The sequence below is a fragment of the Trypanosoma theileri genome (genome assembly GCF_002087225.1).
Source record: "Trypanosoma theileri isolate Edinburgh chromosome Unknown TM35_Tth_10_V1, whole genome shotgun sequence".
Classification (NCBI taxonomy): Eukaryota; Euglenozoa; class Kinetoplastea; order Trypanosomatida; family Trypanosomatidae; genus Trypanosoma; species Trypanosoma theileri.
In genome coordinates this window covers 369949-391563 of record NW_021639852.1, presented here as the reverse complement: position 1 = coordinate 391563, position 21615 = coordinate 369949, and the positions used below count along the sequence as shown (strand labels likewise).

At 39.2% G+C, this 21615-nt stretch overlaps 10 protein-coding genes across 10 annotated transcripts; all 10 read right to left on the bottom strand.

The window, feature by feature from the left end:
• Positions 1-168: 168 nt before the first annotated feature.
• On the bottom strand, positions 169-1176 carry TM35_000102240 (uncharacterized protein; the record flags this gene model as incomplete). Its single annotated transcript, XM_029024715.1, has 1 exon — positions 169-1176. One exon carries the CDS (start codon positions 1174-1176, stop codon positions 169-171), a length of 1008 nt encoding a protein of 335 aa, XP_028884022.1.
• A 464-nt stretch (positions 1177-1640) lies between these two features.
• Positions 1641-2369, bottom strand: TM35_000102230 (putative 3-Beta-hydroxysteroid-delta(8), delta(7)-isomerase; the record flags this gene model as incomplete). The annotated part of the gene is made up of 1 exon (XM_029024714.1): positions 1641-2369. The coding sequence occupies one exon, from the start codon at positions 2367-2369 to the stop codon at positions 1641-1643; it is 729 nt and encodes a 242-aa protein (XP_028884021.1).
• Positions 2370-4076: 1707 nt separating this feature from the next.
• Positions 4077-4859, bottom strand: TM35_000102220 (uncharacterized protein; the record flags this gene model as incomplete). Its single annotated transcript, XM_029024713.1, has 1 exon — positions 4077-4859. One exon carries the CDS (start codon positions 4857-4859, stop codon positions 4077-4079), a length of 783 nt encoding a protein of 260 aa, XP_028884020.1.
• An 898-nt stretch (positions 4860-5757) lies between these two features.
• On the bottom strand, positions 5758-7326 carry TM35_000102210 (tubulin tyrosine ligase; the record flags this gene model as incomplete). The annotated part of the gene is made up of 1 exon (XM_029024712.1): positions 5758-7326. The coding sequence occupies one exon, from the start codon at positions 7324-7326 to the stop codon at positions 5758-5760; it is 1569 nt and encodes a 522-aa protein (XP_028884019.1).
• Positions 7327-8046: 720 nt separating this feature from the next.
• TM35_000102200 (uncharacterized protein) lies at positions 8047-10767 on the bottom strand (the record flags this gene model as incomplete). The annotated part of the gene is made up of 1 exon (XM_029024711.1): positions 8047-10767. One exon carries the CDS (start codon positions 10765-10767, stop codon positions 8047-8049), a length of 2721 nt encoding a protein of 906 aa, XP_028884018.1.
• Positions 10768-11243: 476 nt separating this feature from the next.
• TM35_000102190 (uncharacterized protein) lies at positions 11244-13058 on the bottom strand (the record flags this gene model as incomplete). The annotated part of the gene is made up of 1 exon (XM_029024710.1): positions 11244-13058. The coding sequence occupies one exon, from the start codon at positions 13056-13058 to the stop codon at positions 11244-11246; it is 1815 nt and encodes a 604-aa protein (XP_028884017.1).
• Positions 13059-13546: 488 nt separating this feature from the next.
• Positions 13547-15613, bottom strand: TM35_000102180 (tyrosine decarboxylase; the record flags this gene model as incomplete). Its single annotated transcript, XM_029024709.1, has 1 exon — positions 13547-15613. One exon carries the CDS (start codon positions 15611-15613, stop codon positions 13547-13549), a length of 2067 nt encoding a protein of 688 aa, XP_028884016.1.
• A 567-nt stretch (positions 15614-16180) lies between these two features.
• On the bottom strand, positions 16181-16714 carry TM35_000102170 (uncharacterized protein; the record flags this gene model as incomplete). The annotated part of the gene is made up of 1 exon (XM_029024708.1): positions 16181-16714. One exon carries the CDS (start codon positions 16712-16714, stop codon positions 16181-16183), a length of 534 nt encoding a protein of 177 aa, XP_028884015.1.
• A 2615-nt stretch (positions 16715-19329) lies between these two features.
• Positions 19330-20604, bottom strand: TM35_000102160 (lipase; the record flags this gene model as incomplete). The annotated part of the gene is made up of 1 exon (XM_029024707.1): positions 19330-20604. The coding sequence occupies one exon, from the start codon at positions 20602-20604 to the stop codon at positions 19330-19332; it is 1275 nt and encodes a 424-aa protein (XP_028884014.1).
• A 374-nt stretch (positions 20605-20978) lies between these two features.
• Positions 20979-21320, bottom strand: TM35_000102150 (uncharacterized protein; the record flags this gene model as incomplete). The annotated part of the gene is made up of 1 exon (XM_029024706.1): positions 20979-21320. The coding sequence occupies one exon, from the start codon at positions 21318-21320 to the stop codon at positions 20979-20981; it is 342 nt and encodes a 113-aa protein (XP_028884013.1).
• Between the last annotated feature and the right edge of the window lie 295 nt (positions 21321-21615).

The window sequence follows — 21615 nt, the reverse complement described above, 5'->3', positions numbered from 1 at the left end:
ATAACTAAGTCTGAATCAGGAATTGAACTAAATGTAGAGTAACACAAACAATCAGCAAAATGATACAAAGAAAGATAAATAGAAATAAAATTCTTTTTTTTTTATTCTTTTCCTTTTTCTTTTTTTTTCACCCTTTCACTCTTTGTTTGTTTGTTTGTTTGTTTTACTCTACAACAAGTTCATTCCTGCGAGTTCCTCCACAGTGGGTCGACCCATCAAATCATACACACGTTGAACTTTATGCATATATTCCATAGACTGGAGGAATACCATTTCAAACGCCATGCGCTGCAGTGCCAAATCAGCCATGTGTTTTGTCAACTCACTTACTTCATCACGTGTTTCTACAGAAAGCAATTCCCATAAAAGTTGTCGCACAAAAAACGCCTTCTTCTCTTTACTCTCATACGGTTGCCAACCATAATAAGCCTTAATACGCTGCAATCGGAGGGCATCATACATTCGCTCTCCATTACTACGTCCCCAACACTTCTGTGTGAAGTTTGTCATGATCCCAGCAGAAGTAGGGGGAAATATCTGAGTGACTAGACGAGATATTCGCAGTTTCCACATTCTTTCACCACTATACCAAAAACCAGATGGACTGCGGCCCTGCGCAACATGTGAAAGTGCCTGATGTGGTGGGTGTGTTAAGTAGAAAATAAGCGCCTCAAGCTCTGCACGCCGCATCGCATCATCCATGACGTGCAGATGATCCCACGTTGTGAGTCGAGTGGCGTAGCGCTGCACACTAGGCGCTGTGGCCATACAGCGACGGAGAACTTCATCACACGACCACCGTCGTGCCTGGGCGGCGTAAAGAAAGAGAAAGTACTGTAAATTGGTGTGATCACGATCACCAATGTGTACACCCATAGTGGCACCTAACGGCTCTTGGCATAAATGACACCATCCCGTCTTGAGATCGAGCCACGCCTGTTTGTTGTTTCCCTCAAATATATCAAATGGACGGGCTGTTAAGTGCGTGCTGGACTCCGGCGATGTGCCGCGGGATCCCAATCGGCAGTGGGCGTCTGATGCCCCTACGCGCCGCACGCCGTTAAGAATGCCGGAGCCGCTGCTGCTGGTGTTGAGTGTAGAGGCGCCCACCAACTGGCGCAGAGGCGCGGGGGCCAACTTGGGCGCTAATCGTAGTGTAGTCTGTTGGCACCACATGGTAAGAGATGGGAAATATATATATATATATATATATATCAACGTCAACAGTCCTATCGCTTTTTATTCTTCTTACTGAAGAGAGAGTTTAAAATCCCTCTTTCTCTCTTTAAGTGTGTGTGTGTATGTATGATACCGATTTCCGTGGCAGCTCTTTGTACAATAGGAAAGGAAGAAAAAAAAAAAAAAATAGAAGGCAACTAGAACCAAATAAAAAATAATAACAATAAAAATACAAGATATAGATTTACATACAAAAATAGGTATAGGATAGTAATAATAATAAAAAAAACAACAACAGAATCTAATTTATCCATACTCTAATACAATCGCAGTGGACAAAACAAGAAAGAAAATAAATAAAAAAGAATAAAACCCATATCCCCCATTTTTACTACTCCCCCATCCCACCTTCACAATGTGCTTTTGTGGATGAAACAGTGGGTACAAATTTGCTCTGATCTTTAGACTTTGCGGGTTGCTGCTGCATAAGAGGATGCCGAGACAAGACGCTTGTACGCTTGCCATCCCCACAAGCAAGGAATAATAAGATACAGCACACAACCAAAAACAATAGCAAACCAAAAATACAAAAGATAATGTGGAGTAAATTCTAAATTGTAATCAACGTCAAAGTGTGGCATGCCAGTTATGATTTCCTGTCCAAGGTATACAATTGTGCCGTAGGCTTGAGAAACGCAAGAAAAAAACTCCAACGCATCACGATGAGGACTATGTGTTTGGTATGCTCTGTATAATAAAATACAAACAGGTCCTTTTATACACAACTCCATCAAAGAAATGACATGAACAGCCGATCCTGTAAAGTCACCTAATTCTGTTCCATAACGAACATCAAGTTTTGCATAGTTCTTTGCCAGTAATGTATTCACTTTAAAAACACCTACTAGTCCATCCATTAATATGTGAATAACGACACCATTAAGAAGATACCAGCGAGCACGTGATCTCTCATGGAATGATATTAATGGTGGAGAATGATATCGCCATCGTGCTATCTTCGCCTCCAATACCACAAGAATTAATAATATCGCTGTTCCTATCATTGCTGGCTCCGTAAAGTACTGCACAACGTCATCGTGTGAAAGATTGTCCCGCTCCACTATCAATGGAGCGGCAATACATGAGACGCAAAAGAGAAAAAAAGGGTCTACGAAGGCCTCCAGAAACATTTGATGATGATAAAGATAATAAATACGAGAAAAGTAAAAAAAAAAAAAGATTGTTTAATAATTTTGTATTACCTTTATTAAATAATCGTTTACAGAAGAACAAAACAAAAAGAGAAAAAAGAAAAAAAAAAGAGGGGCAAAAACAAGATATACAAATAAATATAATTTTATATGAGAGAACTGTAAATCTGTACCCTCGCAAATCCCCCTCACATAGAGAGAGAGAGAGAGAAAAGAAAGAAAGAAAGAAAGAAAGAAAAAGAAAATCATTCATATGAATTCCAGATCCCATTAATAATAATAATAATAATAAAGTGACATTCAGACACATACACACAAAAAAAGTATTCTGCGGTTGTGTCGCCAACATATATCAAAGCGTAAGCCTTCTTTTTTTTTTTTCTTTTTTTTCTTTCTTTATACAGTTATTTATCTCATGGCAATGCACAAAGAACAAGAACTGATCCAAAGAAGAAGACAAAAAAAAAATTAAGAGAACATATAAAAAAAAAAAAAAAAAAAAAAAAAAAAAAAAAAAAAAAAAAAAAAATAAATAAATAAAAACATCGAAAAGCCAAAATCTTAAAAAAATATGAATTAATACAATCCATAGGGTATTCTGTCCATTTGAGTACAACGTGCATACTGACAAGATTGAGGGGAGAGAAAAACAGCAACTAAAAAAAAGCAAAGAAAGGCATATATGCATATATATATATATACTGATAACCCCATTGTGTACGTTCACTATAAAATATACCACCCACATGCTCTAACAAAAGAAAGATCAAATGCAAGAGATAAAATATCAATATACGCTAAACATAAATATAAAAATAAAATGAAACATACATGCCAAAAAATAGTAGAAAAAAAATAATACTTGTAATATAAACCCATCAAAAAAAAAAGAGACATACCCACTATCGCTAATAATGAACTGCAACTAAATCAATTCCCCCCACACCCCCACCCCAAAGGAAAGAAAAATACCAAACAGCATACCCAGATCTACATCTTCCCCACCCATTTCACTCACTACTTACCTATTATTCCCTACTGTTTCTCCCTTTATAAATAAATAAATAAATAAATATAAATATATATATATATATATATATATATATATATATATATACTACCTCAATTTATTGGAACTACAATATCTAATAATCCAAACTCGTAGATTAACAATATAACCCTTTCTAATTCCCTTATAATTTCTTATTCTCTCCCTCTCCCTCTCCCTCTACTACTACTATATGTACTATATCTAATAATAATAATAATAATAATAATAATAATGGTTTAAAAAAATTAAAAAAAAAAGATCAAGTAATACCCTGTAGCTAAGCACCTAAATCATTCTGGGTCCTAATACACGGGGTCAGAAAGATTGCAGGTAGTCAAACTCGTAGGGAGTTCCACAGATTTGCCTTTATGAATAAAATCTGCATAAATGTCCAGAATAGGATTATGGTCCATCACAATATCTGCTCGTGCTTTCTTTTTTCCATACTCAGATGTGTCTGAAAAAGAAACAGGAATTTCTGAGGTATCTGAAGACGTATTGGAAAGACTACAAGACTCTGTTAGTTGTTTAGCTCTTACCTCGCGATCGTAACCAAGTAGCACGATATGGAAAAAATTCCCTTGAAACTTGCAACCCATTAGAGTTACACAACATCCAACTCCTTCATATAATCCTCAGGCACAATCCGCAATTAACACATTCTCTAACTTTGCATGGGAATCAACTCCCAAGTATAAACCATCTCGTCCACCTAGTAACTTACAATTGCGCAAATGAACATCAGAACGTTGAGTGGCATCTATACAAGGAAGAAGAGTGGTGCTACGCCAATCGCGGAATCCCTTTTCATTCTCATCAGATAATCCTTTAGGAGAAAGAAAAGTAACATTACTTGCCTCAAGACTTGCATCTCGTGAGAGTCTTAAATATCCTTCAATGGTAGCGTTATTTCCAATAATCGTCACATTTGTTTTAGTGATATGTACAGATCCAAGAGTTCCCAGAATATAATGATGATTCTCTAAAAGAACAATACGGGCACCTGGTGTTTGCAAAGCCCTCTCCAATTCAGCAGAGTTCGTTGTAACAAAGAGACCACCACCACCTTCCATACTTTTTTCAAACATAGCCATTTCAGCGGCAAAACGCTTCTTATCCACAAGTTTCACAAGATGATGAATAATTTCAGTGGCTTTATCAAGTCGTTCGTTGGTATTTTTCAATTCTAATCGAAGATGTTTAACAAGATCATTTTCCTCCTCTAATAATGTTTTCTTTGCTGTTCCCGCTCCCACATCTCCTTGAGTAAAACTCCCTGAACCTCCAGTATGATCCGTGATACTAGTTCGTTGCATAAGAACAGCAGAAGACCCACTACTGCGGAAGAGAGAATTCAAACAAAGTGATCGCATACGAAGAATTGAAGAAAACCTCCGCAGTTGTCGCGTTGATAACATTTTTTTCCTCCCTTTTTTCTTCTTCTTTTTTTTTTCTTTCTTTTTTGTTTGCTTAATTATTTTCTGAGAATAATACGTGTACCTTTTTTTTTTTTTTTTGGAGGGGTATTACTCTTATGATTTCCTAGATTTACTTATTTCCCCCTCTCCTCTCGTTACAAATAAATGTCTTTCTTTACATCATTATTAGAAAGAAAAATAAGTTAATAATACAAAAAAAAGAAGAAGAATAAAAGAGTGTACATGTTTGTTAATCATTGTATCTATATGTGCAATAATTTACTCATCAACCAATTTACTTGCAGACATTATCTCTTTCTCTCCCTGTATTTATCTCTGTCGGTGGGCTATTACAGCAGAAGACGGCAGCAACCGAAAACGCATCGTCAAGATCATCAAATCAGAATAAAAAAAAAAACAGAGAGGGTCAACTCATAGAAATACAAAAAAAAAGGAAAAAGTCATCTAAACGAATCGCATAAAAGGTAACAGAAAAACGAAACAGAACAAAAAAAAAGATAACATACATTTGAGTGAAGTATAAGCTGCAGCTTAGACTACATTTACAGCAAACACGTCACGTCAGACATAAGAATGAATATTATAAAAGGACAAAAAAAATCAAGAGGGAAGAAAGGCAAAGAAACACACAAAATAATAAAAAGAAAACTATGAATAATAATAATAATAATAATAATAATAATAATAATAATAATAATAATAATAATAATAATAATAATAATAATAATCGCTGAATAGTTCTTACTAAGTTGCAAATTATTTAGAGTTTGTTCTTAATATGAGACAAAGAAAGAAAAAAAAAGGAAAAAAAAAAAAAAAACAGAGATATACAGAAAAAAAGCAATCTTCATCCTTTCTAGAGAGTTTACACAGTCTATTATTCCTGCAGTAATCTAAATCCCGTTGGCAGTGCGGTGGTCATATCGGTGCGTACTCTATACTCCCAATACGACATTGCCTGCGGTGATGGAAATCCTGGTGGGAATATCACCCGCAGGACATCCTCCAACACCGATTCCTTCAACAATCGATCCGAGACTGTTGTGGTCGATAAAGAAGGGGAGGCATTCACTTCAATTAAGTGTGGCCGCAAGGAACTATCAATCAATATATCATATCCATATAACTCAAAACAGTGTTTATCGTTAAACATCACCGGTGCCACAGCCCGCAGACTGTGTTGAATCACAAACTCAATACTACGCAAAAGTCCATCCGCACACGCCGCACCGTAGCGACCATGCAGGAATAAACACAAATTCGCCAAGGACCATTTCCCACCATGCGAATCATTATACGCCTCATCCCGTTTCTGCAGAGAGACATTTGTGAGATGGGCGTGAAGATTATCATCATTGAGGGCACTCGCTACATACCGCGTGGCACAGAAACGTGCAAATCCCTCCTCATGCAAATACGCCACTAGTGGTTTAAAGGAAGTGACGAGAACATATAATCGCAGATCAAACTTCTTTCCACCAATTAATAATGGATCTGCAATATATTTAGAGACAATAAAGCTACCTGAAACGGATAAATCTATCTCATTTAAATCTTGTTTTTCTTTTAACCAACGCTTTAGTTGAGAGATACGATTGATGAGAAAAATACCGCGTCCTTGTGAACGGGCTGTGGGTTTTACAATCCACGTACACCCCGGCTGTCGTCTAAACTCCTCTACAAACATCTGCAGATCATTTGGAATATTATACGTTACCGGAACACAATCTGCAAATCGCATCACTGCCATATCAGACAAAGTGTTAACATCAGAAGAGGGATTCGTTTCCTTCGCTCCAATATGCGGAAACTGCGCAGAGGATGGTGGAGTATGAGGCACAAAGAGATGGGCATTGAGAGGATCTCGAATGTACCTTTTAATATTTTTATACATAAGATCTTTACGTGTTAACTCATAGTGATTGGGAAAGTGATTAATAATCTGTGAATCTGTAAGGCGGTATTCAGAAAAGGAAAAGACAGATCGTATTCGACTAACGTTCATCCAAAAGAAATTCCAATCTCCTGAAATAACATCTTCATCTTCAATAATTTCAATACTATGTGGGAAACGTTGAAAGGCGAAATGAATAACATGCTTATCTAAATCTGTACGATACCGAAGAGGAGGCGTATCAGAACCACCGTTGAGACCATCTACTAAACTCAAAGGTGTTTTATAAACTAAATTCCTGTCATTAATATTACTATTATTATTATTATTATTATTATTGTTATTATTATTATTAATATCATTGTTTTGTTGGGCAGTTGATTTTCCGTAGCGCGGCGAAACTGTGCCGTACTTATTTGTTATCGTTGCTGCTGCTTCTGCCGTTGTTATCCTATCTGTAAGCGAGGAATTTAGTTTCATCGTTTGTGCACGAACATCTCCACTTCGTGGCTTTGCAGAATAACAACGGAAGTAAGATGTCTTTGGTGCCATATATATATATATATATATATATGGAGAGAGAGAATCACCTCTTTTTTTTTCCTCTTTCTTGTTTTCCGTGAGAATTGACACTCACTCTCTTCCTCTTTCACAGAAACTGCTGTGATACTTCCTTGTGATAATATACCCAACGGACAGCACAGAACCCCTTTTTTTTTGTTGTCAATAGAGACAGGGAGAGAGTGAGAGAAAAACTCTACTTCTCTCTCTTTCCTTCACTTTTACTTTCTTGTATAGAGAAGGATATAGTACGAGTGTACTGAGAACACACAGAATGGGGGACAACCACCACAACAGTGTCTTCCACGTCGTCAGTGTTGTACTTAGATAAATAGATAGATAGAATGGTATTACAGATACCAATAGAAAGAAAGAGAAGAGGAAAAGGAGAAAAAAAAGAAAAATTTTTTTTTTTAATAGAATGAGAGAGAGAAAAAAAGAACGGTACATGAAGTAGTAATACAAGAGCAAACAAACAAACAAAGAAAAGTATTAGAAAAGAAGAAGAAAAAAAAAAAACACTTTACAATCAATCACTCCAATTCTTCTTTTTATTTATTTATTTATTTATTTATTCTTACTTGTCACTGCGTATGCCAAGATACAAATAACATATGTGCATTAACACTTTTTCGCAGTTTTCTCCTCATATTATTATTGCTTCTCTCTCTCTCTCTCTTTTTTTTTTTCTTTTACCATTTTTCATTATTCTTATTTTCTCTTCTTTGTTACTCTAGAAACAGCAGCGGCGGTAACAGTGGTGACTCCACTACCACTGTTATCGTTGGTGTTACGATCACATCTTTCCAAGTTTACTTCCTTCCGTCGGCGCTTATTCCTATTCGTTTCGTCTAATGAATCCCTTTTGCGTTCACTGACATCACCGCGAATAGCAACTTCTGTTTCTGCTGCTTCTCTAGAGCGTTTAAGCCCATGCGTGGATGTGTTCGCTTTAGAGTTCTTCTTTTTATCGTTTCGCGTATCTACCGTCTTCTTCCCTTTCATCCCACTATTATTTTCTGCAGTCCCGTTGTTGCTGTTGTTGTTCTTTTTCTTCTTTTTCGTATTATTATTATTATTATTATTATTATTATTATTATTATTATTATTATTATTATTATTATGGTTGTTGTTGTTGTTGTGATTCTTGTCCTGATCATCTCGGAGAAGTTTCTTCACACTCACCTTATCTTCTCCAAGGAATTGCCGAATCTCATCCAAGAATTCCTTATCGCCGTGTCGCAGCAGGTGTTGTCTGGCCTCTCCCGTACTTTCCCCTTCACGTGCTTCCTTAACACTGAGCTGTCGATGGGCGTTGAGTTTTTTCTTTAAACGTCGTAATGTTTTCTTATCACGACCCGCCGGTAATCGCAACGCAGCCGTCTTTGCAAGTGTCTCTTGTAACTGTTGAGTTGCAGAGACTCCTTCGCCTTCTTCTCCTTCTCCTCCCATGTGTTGTTTATTATGCATGTGAACAGGCACTCGACGTACCTTTGGCTTATTCTCATTATGATTCATCTTCTCACTCTTCTCCTTCATTTTCTTATTGTTATTACCATTTAATGGTACAGGCGTTGTGGTGAGACCACTCGCAGTGAACACCGCAGAACTCTTAGGCATTTCATCCGAATCTACGCGATCAAATGGAGATACAAAGAGGAGATCCTTTACATATAAGGGGTAATCCACATTCACATATTGAACTTCCTCGGGAAGTATTACTCGTTGTACAAGCGGGATCGGAGGTTCACGCACTACTTTCCCCATTTTGGCAATCATGCGATGTTGTTCATGACGCGAGAGTCGCTTAGGCGGTTGTAATGCATTCAATTGAACAGGTGTTGTGAACTCACGTAGACAACGTTCACTAATTGTCAAGTGTTCGTCTGCGGCTTCTACTACCTCCTTTGCTGCTGTTGCTATAATATCAGCATCATAACTGTTGAGTAATTGTTGTGCTACCGCAGCGTACTTGCGTGATGAACGAAGTGTATGTGCGATACTTGCAGGTAGTGTAGATTCTGTTGGCATGAGCGCTACAAATGTCTCCAGTGGCGTGAGTGGACGTGAATCTTCTCGACGTGAAGAAAATCGAATATATTGATATTGTATATTATTATTATGATTATTATGATTATGATTACGATTTAACTGTTGTTTTCTTTTCTTCTTAAGACACTTCAGTACAGCTGCACGAACATGATTAAGATGCGGAGAGGTTGTGGATGGTGTTGTGCCTGTTGCTATTTCCTCCTGTGGAAGATATTGGTAGTCTGGACACACACCCGTCACAGTTGTGTGTAGGGACCACAACGCGGCGTGCAGTAATTGCATTCCAACGGCCGCATCACATTCACCCGTGTACTCCTCCGCCTGCAAGATATCCGCAAGAAAGTCCACATCCACAGAAAGTAAGTCATTAGACACCAACGAACGTTGCATACCAGCCGCAGCACGTACTGTACGATATCGCTTCCATAGTGCATGGGCCACTTCCCCAGCACCAACGTAATGATCACCACCATTAAGAAGAAAAAGAAAAACAAAGTCTACTCGTACAGAGGCAAGTTCTCGCGGTGTAAGTTTAAAACCTCCTTCACCCATTGTAGTACCACTGCATAACCAGCGGTATAATATATCAGATACACTAATAAGTTGCATAGAAGAAGGACCCACAACAAATAAATTATGATATTGAGTCGCACCCATACAAGTTAATGTAAGATCAATATCATTTCCTATTACCGCTACCGTATTATTTGGGTTATACTTCTTACATTGTGGGAATGAGAGAGTCGCAATATGTGCAAGAGCCCGGGCAATCTTTGCCTCACCCTCACCCACTACTGTAGAACCATGGAGAAAAACTGGCACATATGTTGGTAAAAAACCAGAACCTCCACCAAGTTTAAATTGTGCTGCTAACGCATTTTCCAATTCCACCAGAAATAAAGAACCAGGGGTTACGGCAAGTGGTGTAAGGTGATGTTGTTGTTGTTGTTGTTCCTGTGAACTACAAGTATCAAGAAGTGAAACTCGTCGACGTCGCAATCTTTGTGTGTGAAGCTTAGCGTATGGTGCTGGTCCATCTATACAAATGGTCAAAGAAATAGAAGGTACAGCCACATGTGTGAGGAGAAACTGAAGTCGCTGCAGAACAGCTTGAATGAGATCTCGTTTTGTATTCACAGCTGCCGCATCATGCCTAAAGCAGGCGTGAATAATACAATTCAGATCAACTAACACATGATCCACAGATGCTGAGCCTGTGGAACTAGAGGAATAAGAAGAAGAAGGAGCATTATGATTCTCCCCTTGTTGTTCCTGTTCTTCATTCTTTTGGTGATCACCGTCATCTTCTGATGACGGCATAGGGAGAAACTTCGTGCATGAAGCGGCATCAATGAATTTACGTAATCCAAAGACACCCATCTTATTATCAAACGGTAATTAATAAGCAAACGAATAAAGAAAAAAAAAGTATTTCAACAGATATCACTGTATGTGTTTGCTTTTATTTATTTTTTTCTTTTTTTTTCTTTTTTTAAAGGTAAGTCTCCTAAAACAAACCTACCTATCCCACACCTAAACAATATATATTCAAAAACAATTGAAGAGAAAAGAAAGAAAAAGGAGAAAAATTATTTATCTAACGAAGTTTCATTAAATAGCGGAGAAATCATGCAAAAATAATTTATATTTGAATAAATTTTCTCTTTCACAAAGCAAAAAAAAAAGATAATGCAATAAAAAAAAAGCGATTTACTTAATAATAAATAGGGTACAATGGTAATGATGTGACTATGGTGTCTTCATTTTATCTTTTCTTCTTCCTTCTCCTGTTTCAATATATACACATGTATATGTATATGTATCTTTGAGAAAACATAAAAAAAAAAAGAAAAAACTCATACACCAAACACCATGTTTTCTTTGTATGGTATTTCATCCATTTCGTCGTTTTCACAAGCTTTGGTGTTTGTGTTCCCTTTTCTCTTTCCTCCTTTTTGTTTGGGATTCTTCTTTTTCTCTTCAATCTCCTTTTTCCCTCCTCTTTTCGTATTTTTCGGTTGCTCACTCCGTTTAGAGACCTTATTCGAACGGGATGCAGGTTCTGGTGATATCTCTTCAAACTCTAAAGAAGTGTTGGTTTTCTTCGTTTTCCCAAGATGTAAACCATTAGACTTGCTATTGTTTTCATCACCATCATCGTCATCCCAATCTCTATTATTACTATCTCCTTTCGACTTTTGTCCCTCTGCCTTTTTACGCGAGTGTCTCTTTCCCCCAACATTTTCTGCATTCACCCTTTCCACAATATCATTATCATCATTGTCCTCTTCCAACTCCACTTCCACTTCCTCTTCCTCTCCCGCTCTCTCCTTCTTTAGTTCCCCAACGTTACCACTTCTTTTTCTTCTAAAACGTGAGTAAAGTTTGTTGTTTTCATCACTCCAGGCAGTTTCTCGATTGCGCACACATTGTAAAATACGATTTTCGAGATCTGAGAGACGAACTAAATTTTCTGCCCTATGACTCGTAAAATAGTCATGCACACCCTCATCATCCTGAGAGTTTCTATTACTCTTGCTTATAGTATCACGAGAAGTAGTGGTGGTGGTGGTAGTGGTTGTATTGGTTTTTTCAGGATTATTCTTAGATGCCAATTTCTTGGTTTCATTTTTATCTGAGAATTTCTCTCCTACTGCTACGGTTGCTTCTGCAGAATCCTTTTCGTGAAGTCGCTTCATGGCATTCACGTTATCGTTATGTACCTTCTTGTAGTATTCCATCCACTTTGGGAGTACTTCCACCAGCTGTCCACTAACCCGCATTTGCCAGTCTGTCTGAATGCGTGTTGCTGCGGCAAAGACGTTTGTAAGCTGTTTCTGTTTGGGAAACGGCACTGGAATATCATTCGCGCGCAGGAGTTGAATGCCGAGATAGGCGAGATCTGTATTTCCCGTTTCCTGCCCGGCGCTGAGAAAGAGATCGGCGGTGGCGACGGCGCGGGCCCGCTGGTCGGTGGGGTGCAGCCCGAGGGCGGGTGGGGCGCGGCCGTTCGCGAGCCCGAGGACGAGGCCGGGGAGGACCGCCACCACCGCCCGCCGCCGCGCCGGCACGAGCAGCTCCATCGCGAGTTGCCGCATGAACGGCACGAGAAGTTCCGCCGCCAGTCCGTGGCGCTGCGCCGCCGCCGGCAGGGGAAGAACGGCCGCCACGTCGGCGTAAAAGTCGTCGAGACCCGCGCAGAGTTCCCGCCACGCCGCCGGCCCCATCGCCGCCTCCACGCACGTCGGGTTCTGAAGCGTCAGCGCACCATCCGTAAACCAGCGACACATCACTTCACCCGCACGCGCCGTGTCCGGCACAAGGCCACGCTCTAAAAGGACGGAGATCACATCTACAAAGGGTGTGTACAGGAGATAGAAGAGGGAGCGGGAGTAGGCAGATACGTACAGGCGAACCTGGTGCTCAATCTCCGTCGTCGATAACTCCTCCGCAGGGCCAGCAGCAAGTCCACCAGTAGGGTCATCAAAAAGATTTAACTCAAGAGGGTTGAAGGCATTAGAGACATTACGTGAACGACCAGCAAAGTCTACAGCCTCAAACTTGTTGAACGCACCACGGCGTGCCTCTAAGCAGGCACCAGACACAAGCGATATGGAGGGAGTTAATGACAATCTCCATCCACGAAGACACATTTTACGGGAATTGGTCATACAAGAAACTAGCCGCAACCGCGACGCTGGTTTAGTGCTAGCCGATAGAGCAGAAACTGTAGATGGCGAAAGTAGAGTCATTCTAAGTTTCAGTCTGTTTCCATAGCTAATTGTTTTTTTTTTTTTTTTTTTTTTTAAGTAACAAGAAATAAAATAAATAAATAAAAAGAACAATACAAGGTGTTCCATAAGAGCAAGAAAAAAAAAAGCCAAGTAAAAATACCATAAATATATACATATTTTTTTTTTTTGTTGTGTGAGTGTATTCCGTCTGGAGTTCTCCCAATTCCTTTTCAATTGCATTATTTTAAAGGAGAACTCCAGATGGAAAAAAAAGAATTCGTATTCATGCAATCTCTTTAAACGATCTTCCAAAGAACTCTGTAAAGATAATCACCTAAGAAATAATATAATCTGACCTACCATCATCATCATCATCAGCAATATTACCTAATGCTCTTCTTTGTTGTTGTTTTTTTTTTTTTTTTTTACTCTTTCTTTTTTCTTTCAACACCTCGTGATATATCTGTAGGGGAATCATCATTCCTTTCAGTAGTAAAAGAAGAATCGGCAGCTAATTTAAGGGTATCCATAAGCGCATCTACATCCCCTTTACTTACATATTCATTCTCATTCTCACTAATATTCTTTTTGGATCCTGAAGATATTCCAACACAGATATGAAGTCGTCTTTGTACCCGTGCAAGGCCAAGAAATACCCGTGGTAGAGAAGAAGAACATGGTGTATCCTTTTTACTATCCTTTTCATTATTCAAAGATGTAAGAATTGAGCTCCAACGCCACATAAGAGCTTCTGTCTCTTCATCAGCAAGTGTGAGCCAGCGAAATAATACCATACCAAAGTATGAAGCATGTACTGAACAATCAAAACGTCCATCTGCACGTAGTCGTTGCTCCAAATAAGACATAGCAACTTGATGAGATCGTACCTTGTAAGAAATAGAGAAAACATTCTTTTGTTGAAAAAATGTTAAAGCAAGACGAATTATTTCATTGGAACGCATTTCAGGATAATGAAGTCGTAAACGAGACATATCTGTAATCATGGGAGTACACCACATATTTGCGCTTGCCTCATCTTCAGCATTCATACGTTGTAATGCCGTTGCAACTTTAGAAATATTATCAACATAGAGTAATGAAGCAGAGGAGACTGATGATAATGTTGGTAAAAAAGAATTAGATATAGTAAAATGAATAGAATCAGCAAAGGATGAAGCATTACGGAATGTCATGACGTTTTGCTCCCATGATGTTTCTGCTGCTGCTGCTGAATTCCACATTTCATTTAATACCGGTATTCTAGAAAGATTATTATCTTCCTGCTTTACTTCTTGATGTTGCTGATTATTATTATTATTATTATTATTATTATTATCACTATTATTGTTAGAATAATAACCATAGTGTTCCAGAGGAATGGTAGAACTATAATCTGCTGCTAATGCCATACCTGAGTGACTTGCGTCAATGTGAAACCAAAGTTTAACTCTACGACACAAATCTGCCAACTCCTCAAGTGGATCTACAGCTCCAGTGGCATGTGCTCCAAATACACCACAAACCATTAAAGGATAAAGTCCTTTCGCTACATCCTCTGCAAGTGCTTCTTTCAATCTATCTACTTGCATAGGGTAATTATGCGTATATGGTGAGTATACGGTTTGAAGCACACGTATGTGTTGAATGCCCATACAGCGAGCAGCCTTCTTTAGCAGTGGATGACACTGATCACTACAGTATAAAACTAATCGTTGCGTTAATCGTGATTCATCCTCTGGGCTAGTGAAGTGTGCACTAAGATACCGTGCATGCGCTTGCGCACGTGCAGTGGTAAGAAGTACAATAAGACTCTCTAATGAAGTCTCATGTAGTATTCCACCACCACCAGAGAGATTATTATTATTATTAATAGCATTATTAATAGAAGTACTAGTATTGCTGCTATGCAATATTGGACTCTGTGATTTAAGGACTGATACATCAGAAGAGGTATGATAAAGTAGTTGCTGTTGGTGTTGTTGTTGCTGTAAGGATAAATAGTTTAGTCTTTGAAGTCTTTCTTCCTCTGATGTTAATGGTAACCAGAAGAAGCGTGATGGTAAATGAAGAAGAATGGCCACATTGTCCGTTATCTCCTTCTCAAGTTTGGCGACGGCTTGTCCAGTCATAGAATGTGTAATAGTGTTATTCCAATGCGGCTTTGCAAAAAGTGACGTAAGCAGCGAAGTTTGAACTTCCGCCATGTGCGTCTTTGTATTGAGTAAACATCCTGCAATATCCGCACGATTAAGTAAATTCTCAAGTTCTTGTTGTTCTTGTTTTTCCTCATGTATATGTAAGCATTGTCCACGCAGTGAAGGAAACGTTAAGTTAAGAGATGATAAAGATAATGATGATAATGTTGGGGATATCACACCACGACGAAGTCCACTGAGAAACTGTACACTGCGCTGCAACAGTGAAGTTAAACCACACGAGCGCCGAAACTCATTCGGCAACATCGCATTCCCTCCACTATTTCCTAACAACATGAGAAAAAAAAGAAAAAGAGAAAAAGAGAGAAAAGTAAGGAAGAGTAAAAGCGGTAAAGAAGAAAAAAAAAAAGAAAATTATAGTCTTGCAAGAGTATCAGTGATAACAGTAGCAAGAACATACACAAAGGAAGGAGAAATACACCACATTGAGCATTACTAATGTTATTATTTTTTTTTTTTTGTGGTTTTTATACGAAGATTTTTTTTTCCCGTTTCGTTACCAAAGAGAAATAATAACACACATGTTGCAACAACAACAACAACAATAATAACAGTAACAACACCAATATTGGTAGAGAAACACATAGATACACAGAAAGACATAAAGACACAAAGAGAGAAAAGAACACGTGTTTTTCTTTTGTTTTTTTTTTTTTCTTCATACAATATTACGCCCATATATACAGAGTTACCTTTCGTCTCATTCTGTACTCCTCCCAACAAGTCGTAGTGAAATAGCTACAACAGTGTATTCCACACCTCTCACCCACTGTCTACTACTATTAATACTACTACTACCACTATTGTTGTTGTTATTCTTGTTAACTCCTGTTCCTTTCCCCTCTATTCCTTCTCCTCTGCATCATCACTATCATCATCTAGTTTCACAAGAGTATTTTGCCGCGGTTTACCTCGCGGATGATTCAATTCACCTCGCACAATTTTAGTACGTTCTTGTCGTGATTGTTTGTCATCTTCACGTCGGTCGTACGTGTCGAAGCCGTCCGTTATTTCAGCGCCTGTTTCTGCGTGCAGTTCCTCCAGCGTGGGCGGCGGCCAATACTTCGACTTGGCAACAACAACAAACATCGGATCATTTGGAATTGGGTCAAACGCCTGTGATGATGGATGCGCAGCATTACCATTATTATTATTATTATTATGGGTAGTACTATTATCATTCGTATTGTTGTTACTCTGGACACGTGCAGTTGCTACACTGCCGGCATCGCGGTCTTCAAACATGCGTGCAACATCCACTTTCGAAGTCTGTACTTCACTCGTTTTTGGCATCCGCACTGTAGAGAATTGGCGGGCCTCTAATGCCTTGTTAGTAACCCGCACACGTTGTTTCTTTACCTGTTTCTTCGGAGCCATTATTTTGAGTATTCTTAATGTTATTATTTAAATAAATAAATAAAATGTTTACTGTTCCTTTGCTTTTCTGTGGCAACAATGCACACACAATAAGAGAGATTGTGAATAACAACAATAACTCGTCCCTACAGCACAAACCACACCTGTCTCAGGTCCTTTTTTTTTCAGTACTTTTCAAACATATTTAAAACAAAAAAGAGAAAGAAACATAAGGAATGAATCAGCATGATGAGATGAAATAATAAAAAAAAGAACCGTAAAAAGAAAAAAAAAATACAAACAGCCATAAGGATAAAACTAAAAGTTATCTAATTAAAAAAATAAAAACATATGTGAACACATACACTGATAACAGAATAATCTAAACCTTGCTTTCCCCACTTAACAAACAAAAAAAAAAATAGAAAAAAAGACCAATATAATAATTTGTCGTCTTAAACCCCAACTGTTCCCTACAAATCATATACACATCCCGATATCTTCCCTCTACAGTTGTTCTCTGATTAAATAACAGAACTGACGAAAATAAAAGTGCTTAGAAGCCCTTTTAACCCCGCTCCCCGCTCTGCCCATTGCAAGTTCCACCTTTTAGACACTTTCATATTGCTGCGGTTTGCCATCTAGACATGCCGTCCGCAGGATTGTCCTTTGATGCGACGTAACCCCAAGTGGCTCGTATTCCGTGTGAGCGCAGAACTCCCTATATATTCCCTTGGTTTCTGAAACCAATGCCACGATGTGCGGATCGTGGGATCGCACGGGTACTAACGTAACATCATTTGTTGAAGTCGTACTTGGGTGAGGTGGGGTGGGCTGTTATTGGTGGGAAACCCACTTTGAAAATGTTGTGTCTGTGCGTACTGCTTTTGTGTTTCTCCTTTGATAATATTTTGTGACACCATTCGAATGTGTAAGCGGAAGAAAATCATGGTGTTGAGTGGGCTTATCCAATCCTGGATATCCAATTGCTGTTGAGATACCCTATCTGCCCTGACCCCCGGTATTCACTGTTCTCTGGCCAAAAATTGTTCTTTGGCTTAAAAGGTTCTTTTTGCAAAGCGACAGGGCACGTAGAGCTGTAAAGGCCTATGCTATCACAGCTGAAAAAGTGTGCTTTGTTGGGAGGTGGTGGCGGAGCTGAATGTTTCTTCTGCCACTCCACGGTGGCATGTATGAAAGGATCATCCCCGCTTTTAAGGCTCAACGATAGCCTCTCGAATGCCCTGCATCTTCACTCTGGGGAAATCCCCAACTGTTCGTATTATCCGCATCTGCTTGTAAAGCTTTCATCCCATTTGAACCTGTTATGCCGACATTCCTTCATTACGAAAAGTGTGTGTGTCCATTGCAGAAAAATATTCCATGCGTTGTTATAAGCTGGGCCAGAATTTGTTGGCATAGGAAATATTTCCCAGTATGCGGTCAGTCACCAATTGGCTGGGTGATGTCTTCTTCAAATAATCCATCATTCCTTCAAAAGGAGCGGATCTTTTCCTCTGGCCTGATTGCCTCGGTCCATGCCGTCTGCCGGAGTTTTGTGTATCCCCCGATAACCCAAACTTGGGCTTTCCACGTAATTCATAGGTGCGTTATCCCCTTGCCAAGTCATATCTGGCACATCAATGGTTGGTTGAGTGAAAATGTTTTCTTGTTTGCAAGTTGGCTCCTCTGTTGCTCTTATCTTTGGGTGGGACAATTCCGCCACTGAAACTCTCTTTGCGAGAGTTGTTGCGGTGCCGCCATAAATTGCGCTTGCGTTTCCTCCAATGGTGTTTTTGCGGTCATGTCTTCCTGGTAAATATGTGCCATTCGGTTTTGTAATTCCTGAAATTGCATATTTGCGTCTTGCTGTGACCGAAGAGTTTTATCCTGTAATTGCACTCGTGCGTATTGGTACTGATGGTATAAAAATGAATCGGTCTCCTCCAGTGCTGCCCATTAGGCACTGAAACGTGCTCGTGCTTCTTCAAATCCTTGTAGAAAGTCTGCGTTCCGCTGTATTGCGAAGCTAATAATGGAGGAACCCAGGCCCTCCCATGCCATGACTTTATATGGGTTAACATGAACCGTGAGTATGTCGTTTTCTATTGATAAAAAAAACCATCAACGTGATAACTTCAATGCGGGGTATCAGCTGGACGAAAATCAAAAGCAAAAAACCTTGGGGCCATTATGGCGCACAAAGTCTGTGAAAGCATACGTGTTGATCCGCCACTCTACTTTTGTATAAGACGGGTGGGTCGTACCTCACATTTTCCTTGCTTGTAATCTTCCTTTTTTTAGAAACTTCAGTGTGACAGAGTGTGAAGAAAAGAAAAAAGAATAATTTCAAAAATAAATACCTTACCAAGATACAATGGTTATTGGTGAAAGACTCGATCATTTTTTCTCTCGCAAACTCTCAGAAAAAAAAAAAACATAACAAGTAAAAATATATTTTCTTATGTTCATGTAGAATTATAAGAAATTTTATCACTTAAGAAAAGCGTATAAATTATGTATTCTTAAAGAAAAAAAAAATTATGTATTCTTAAAGAAAAAAAAAAATTATGTATTACTGGGTATAAACAAAAACCAAACCCAAAAAAGAAAACACACTGCCAGAAGCAAAGATACTACTTTGTTGCATCCTTGTCCATGAAACCACTCATAAAGTCAGCGAAAATCTGTGTGTTGCCACCTTTTCCCCCATGTTGGTACATGTGGTCAAGGATCACCAGCCACTTCAACCTTGGTGAGAGCTCATTCGCCTCCTCAAGACTTCTGGTTCTCCTCTTTCGGCACGAGCACGAGGTACACACACCCAGGTATTCCAGATGGTCAGACACAGAAATGGGATAAAGGCTGTTGCTGCACTTGGAGTCCTCCTCCACTTTCTCTGAGGAACAGTTGGCTCCCGTCACATCACTGCAGGTTCTGTAGTTCCCTTCACCGTCACCACTGTACCAAACCTCCCCCGCAGTCTGTTCAAAGCCAAAAAGCATTGGTGGAAGATGGGGCACCACATCACGATTGTGTGTGACGCGGTACGCCTCGTGTTTGCCACTGCAGAACAGTGCGGCCATCCACGCCGTGAACGCATCGTTTCCCACGCGCGGGGCACCGAACGTGTACAGTTCGAACTGCGGCACTGTACCGGTGGCGTACGCCTGCGCCGCGAAGTCCGCCGCCGCGAGGACCGCCATGGCGCCGCCAAGACTGTGGCCGGTGATGAGGACTGGGCGGCGGGGGTATTCGGCAACCAGCCGCTGCAGCTCCACCCACATCTCATTACGCAGTGATAAGAAGGAATGGTAAAACCCAATATGCACACTGCAACCCTTACATGTGGCATTTGGATATGTTTCTTTCCCAAACTTCATATTAGATATCCAGTTGGGTATATTCTCGGATCCACGGAAACTTATCACAATGCGGTCTTCGCTGACACCCATGTACGCCAAGGTACCGTACGAGTGGTTCGTAAACACCTTCGTCACGTGGAACGAAGTAAGCTTATGACACGATTCACAGCTCCAGTTGTCAATAGATGGAACATCGCAGTATGAGGCCTTTGAAAAGTACAGCGCAGACTTCGCCAACGTCTCTGAGTACGCGGCGTGAACCCCACAACTGCAAAGCAGAAGTAAAAGGAACAAGAATGCTGATGGGGCCAAGCGACAGTGAGAGACAGAGAACATATTGTTACTGTTGTCTTTGAAGTGTGTTAATACTTTGAAAGAGACAAGTAAAAGTAAAGGTTCAGAAAGACATGAAGGATTTGGAGGAGTGAAAACTTCGTTAAATAATGTATCAGTGACTCTATTCCCAGTGTACAAATAATCCCGGTACTTCCATTTTTCTTCTTCCAAGGTATATCTTATAAATTCCCCCAAATTGTATAATACCATAGTGTGAACAAACGGATTATTATTACATAGTGTTAACTTATTGAACCCAACCCATTGAAAACTAATATGCAAATGACACTAAAAAAAAAAGAATCCGTTTGAGAGAGAGAGAATATATTTACATATATATTTTTAAAGACTGAATAATCTAATCCTTTCTTTCCACGTAATTCATAGGTGCGTTATCCCCTTGCCAAGTCATGTCTGATACATCAATGGTTGGTTGAGTGAAAATGTTTTTTTGTTTCCATGTTGGCTCCTCTGCTACTCCTATGTTTGGGTGGGACAATTCCGCCACTGAAACTCTCTTTGCGAGAGTTGTTGCGGTGCCGACGTAAATTGCGCTAGCGTTTCCTCCAATGGTGTTTTTGCGGTCATGTCTTCCTTGTAAATATATGCCATTCGGTTTTGTAATTCCTGGACCTGGTTATTTGCACTTTGCTGTCCCCCAAAGATTTCATCCTGTAATTGCGCTCGTGCGCATTAGTACTGATGGTATAACATTGATTCTGTTTCTTCCACTGCTGCCCATTCGGAACTGAAATGTGCCCCTGCTTCCTCGAACAGTCGTAGATAGTCTGCGCCCTTGTTTGTAAACTTATTTTTTTCAGAAACTTACGTTTAGCAGACTGTGAAGAAGAGAAATATATTAACAAATTTTTAACTATAACATAGTTCACCCTATTCAGTTGGTAATTGGTCCAAGACTGGATCATTCTTTTCGCAAGCTGTCATTTATTTAAAAACGAAAAAAAAGAGTTATATATATATTACACATATAAACAATACGTATTTATAAACTAAAACCGTAATGAATAGAGATAATATTTATGTATACCTTTATTGTCGTTATTATTGTTTTCTTATTTTTTTCAATTCTTCGTTGTTGTTGTTTTTTCTTGTTTGCTTTCCCTTCCATTTTTCTGATTTCAGTCATATCACGTTAATAAGAAAGAATAAAAAAAACCAAGAAAAAGGTTCATATATATATCTCTTTCTCTAATGTATATA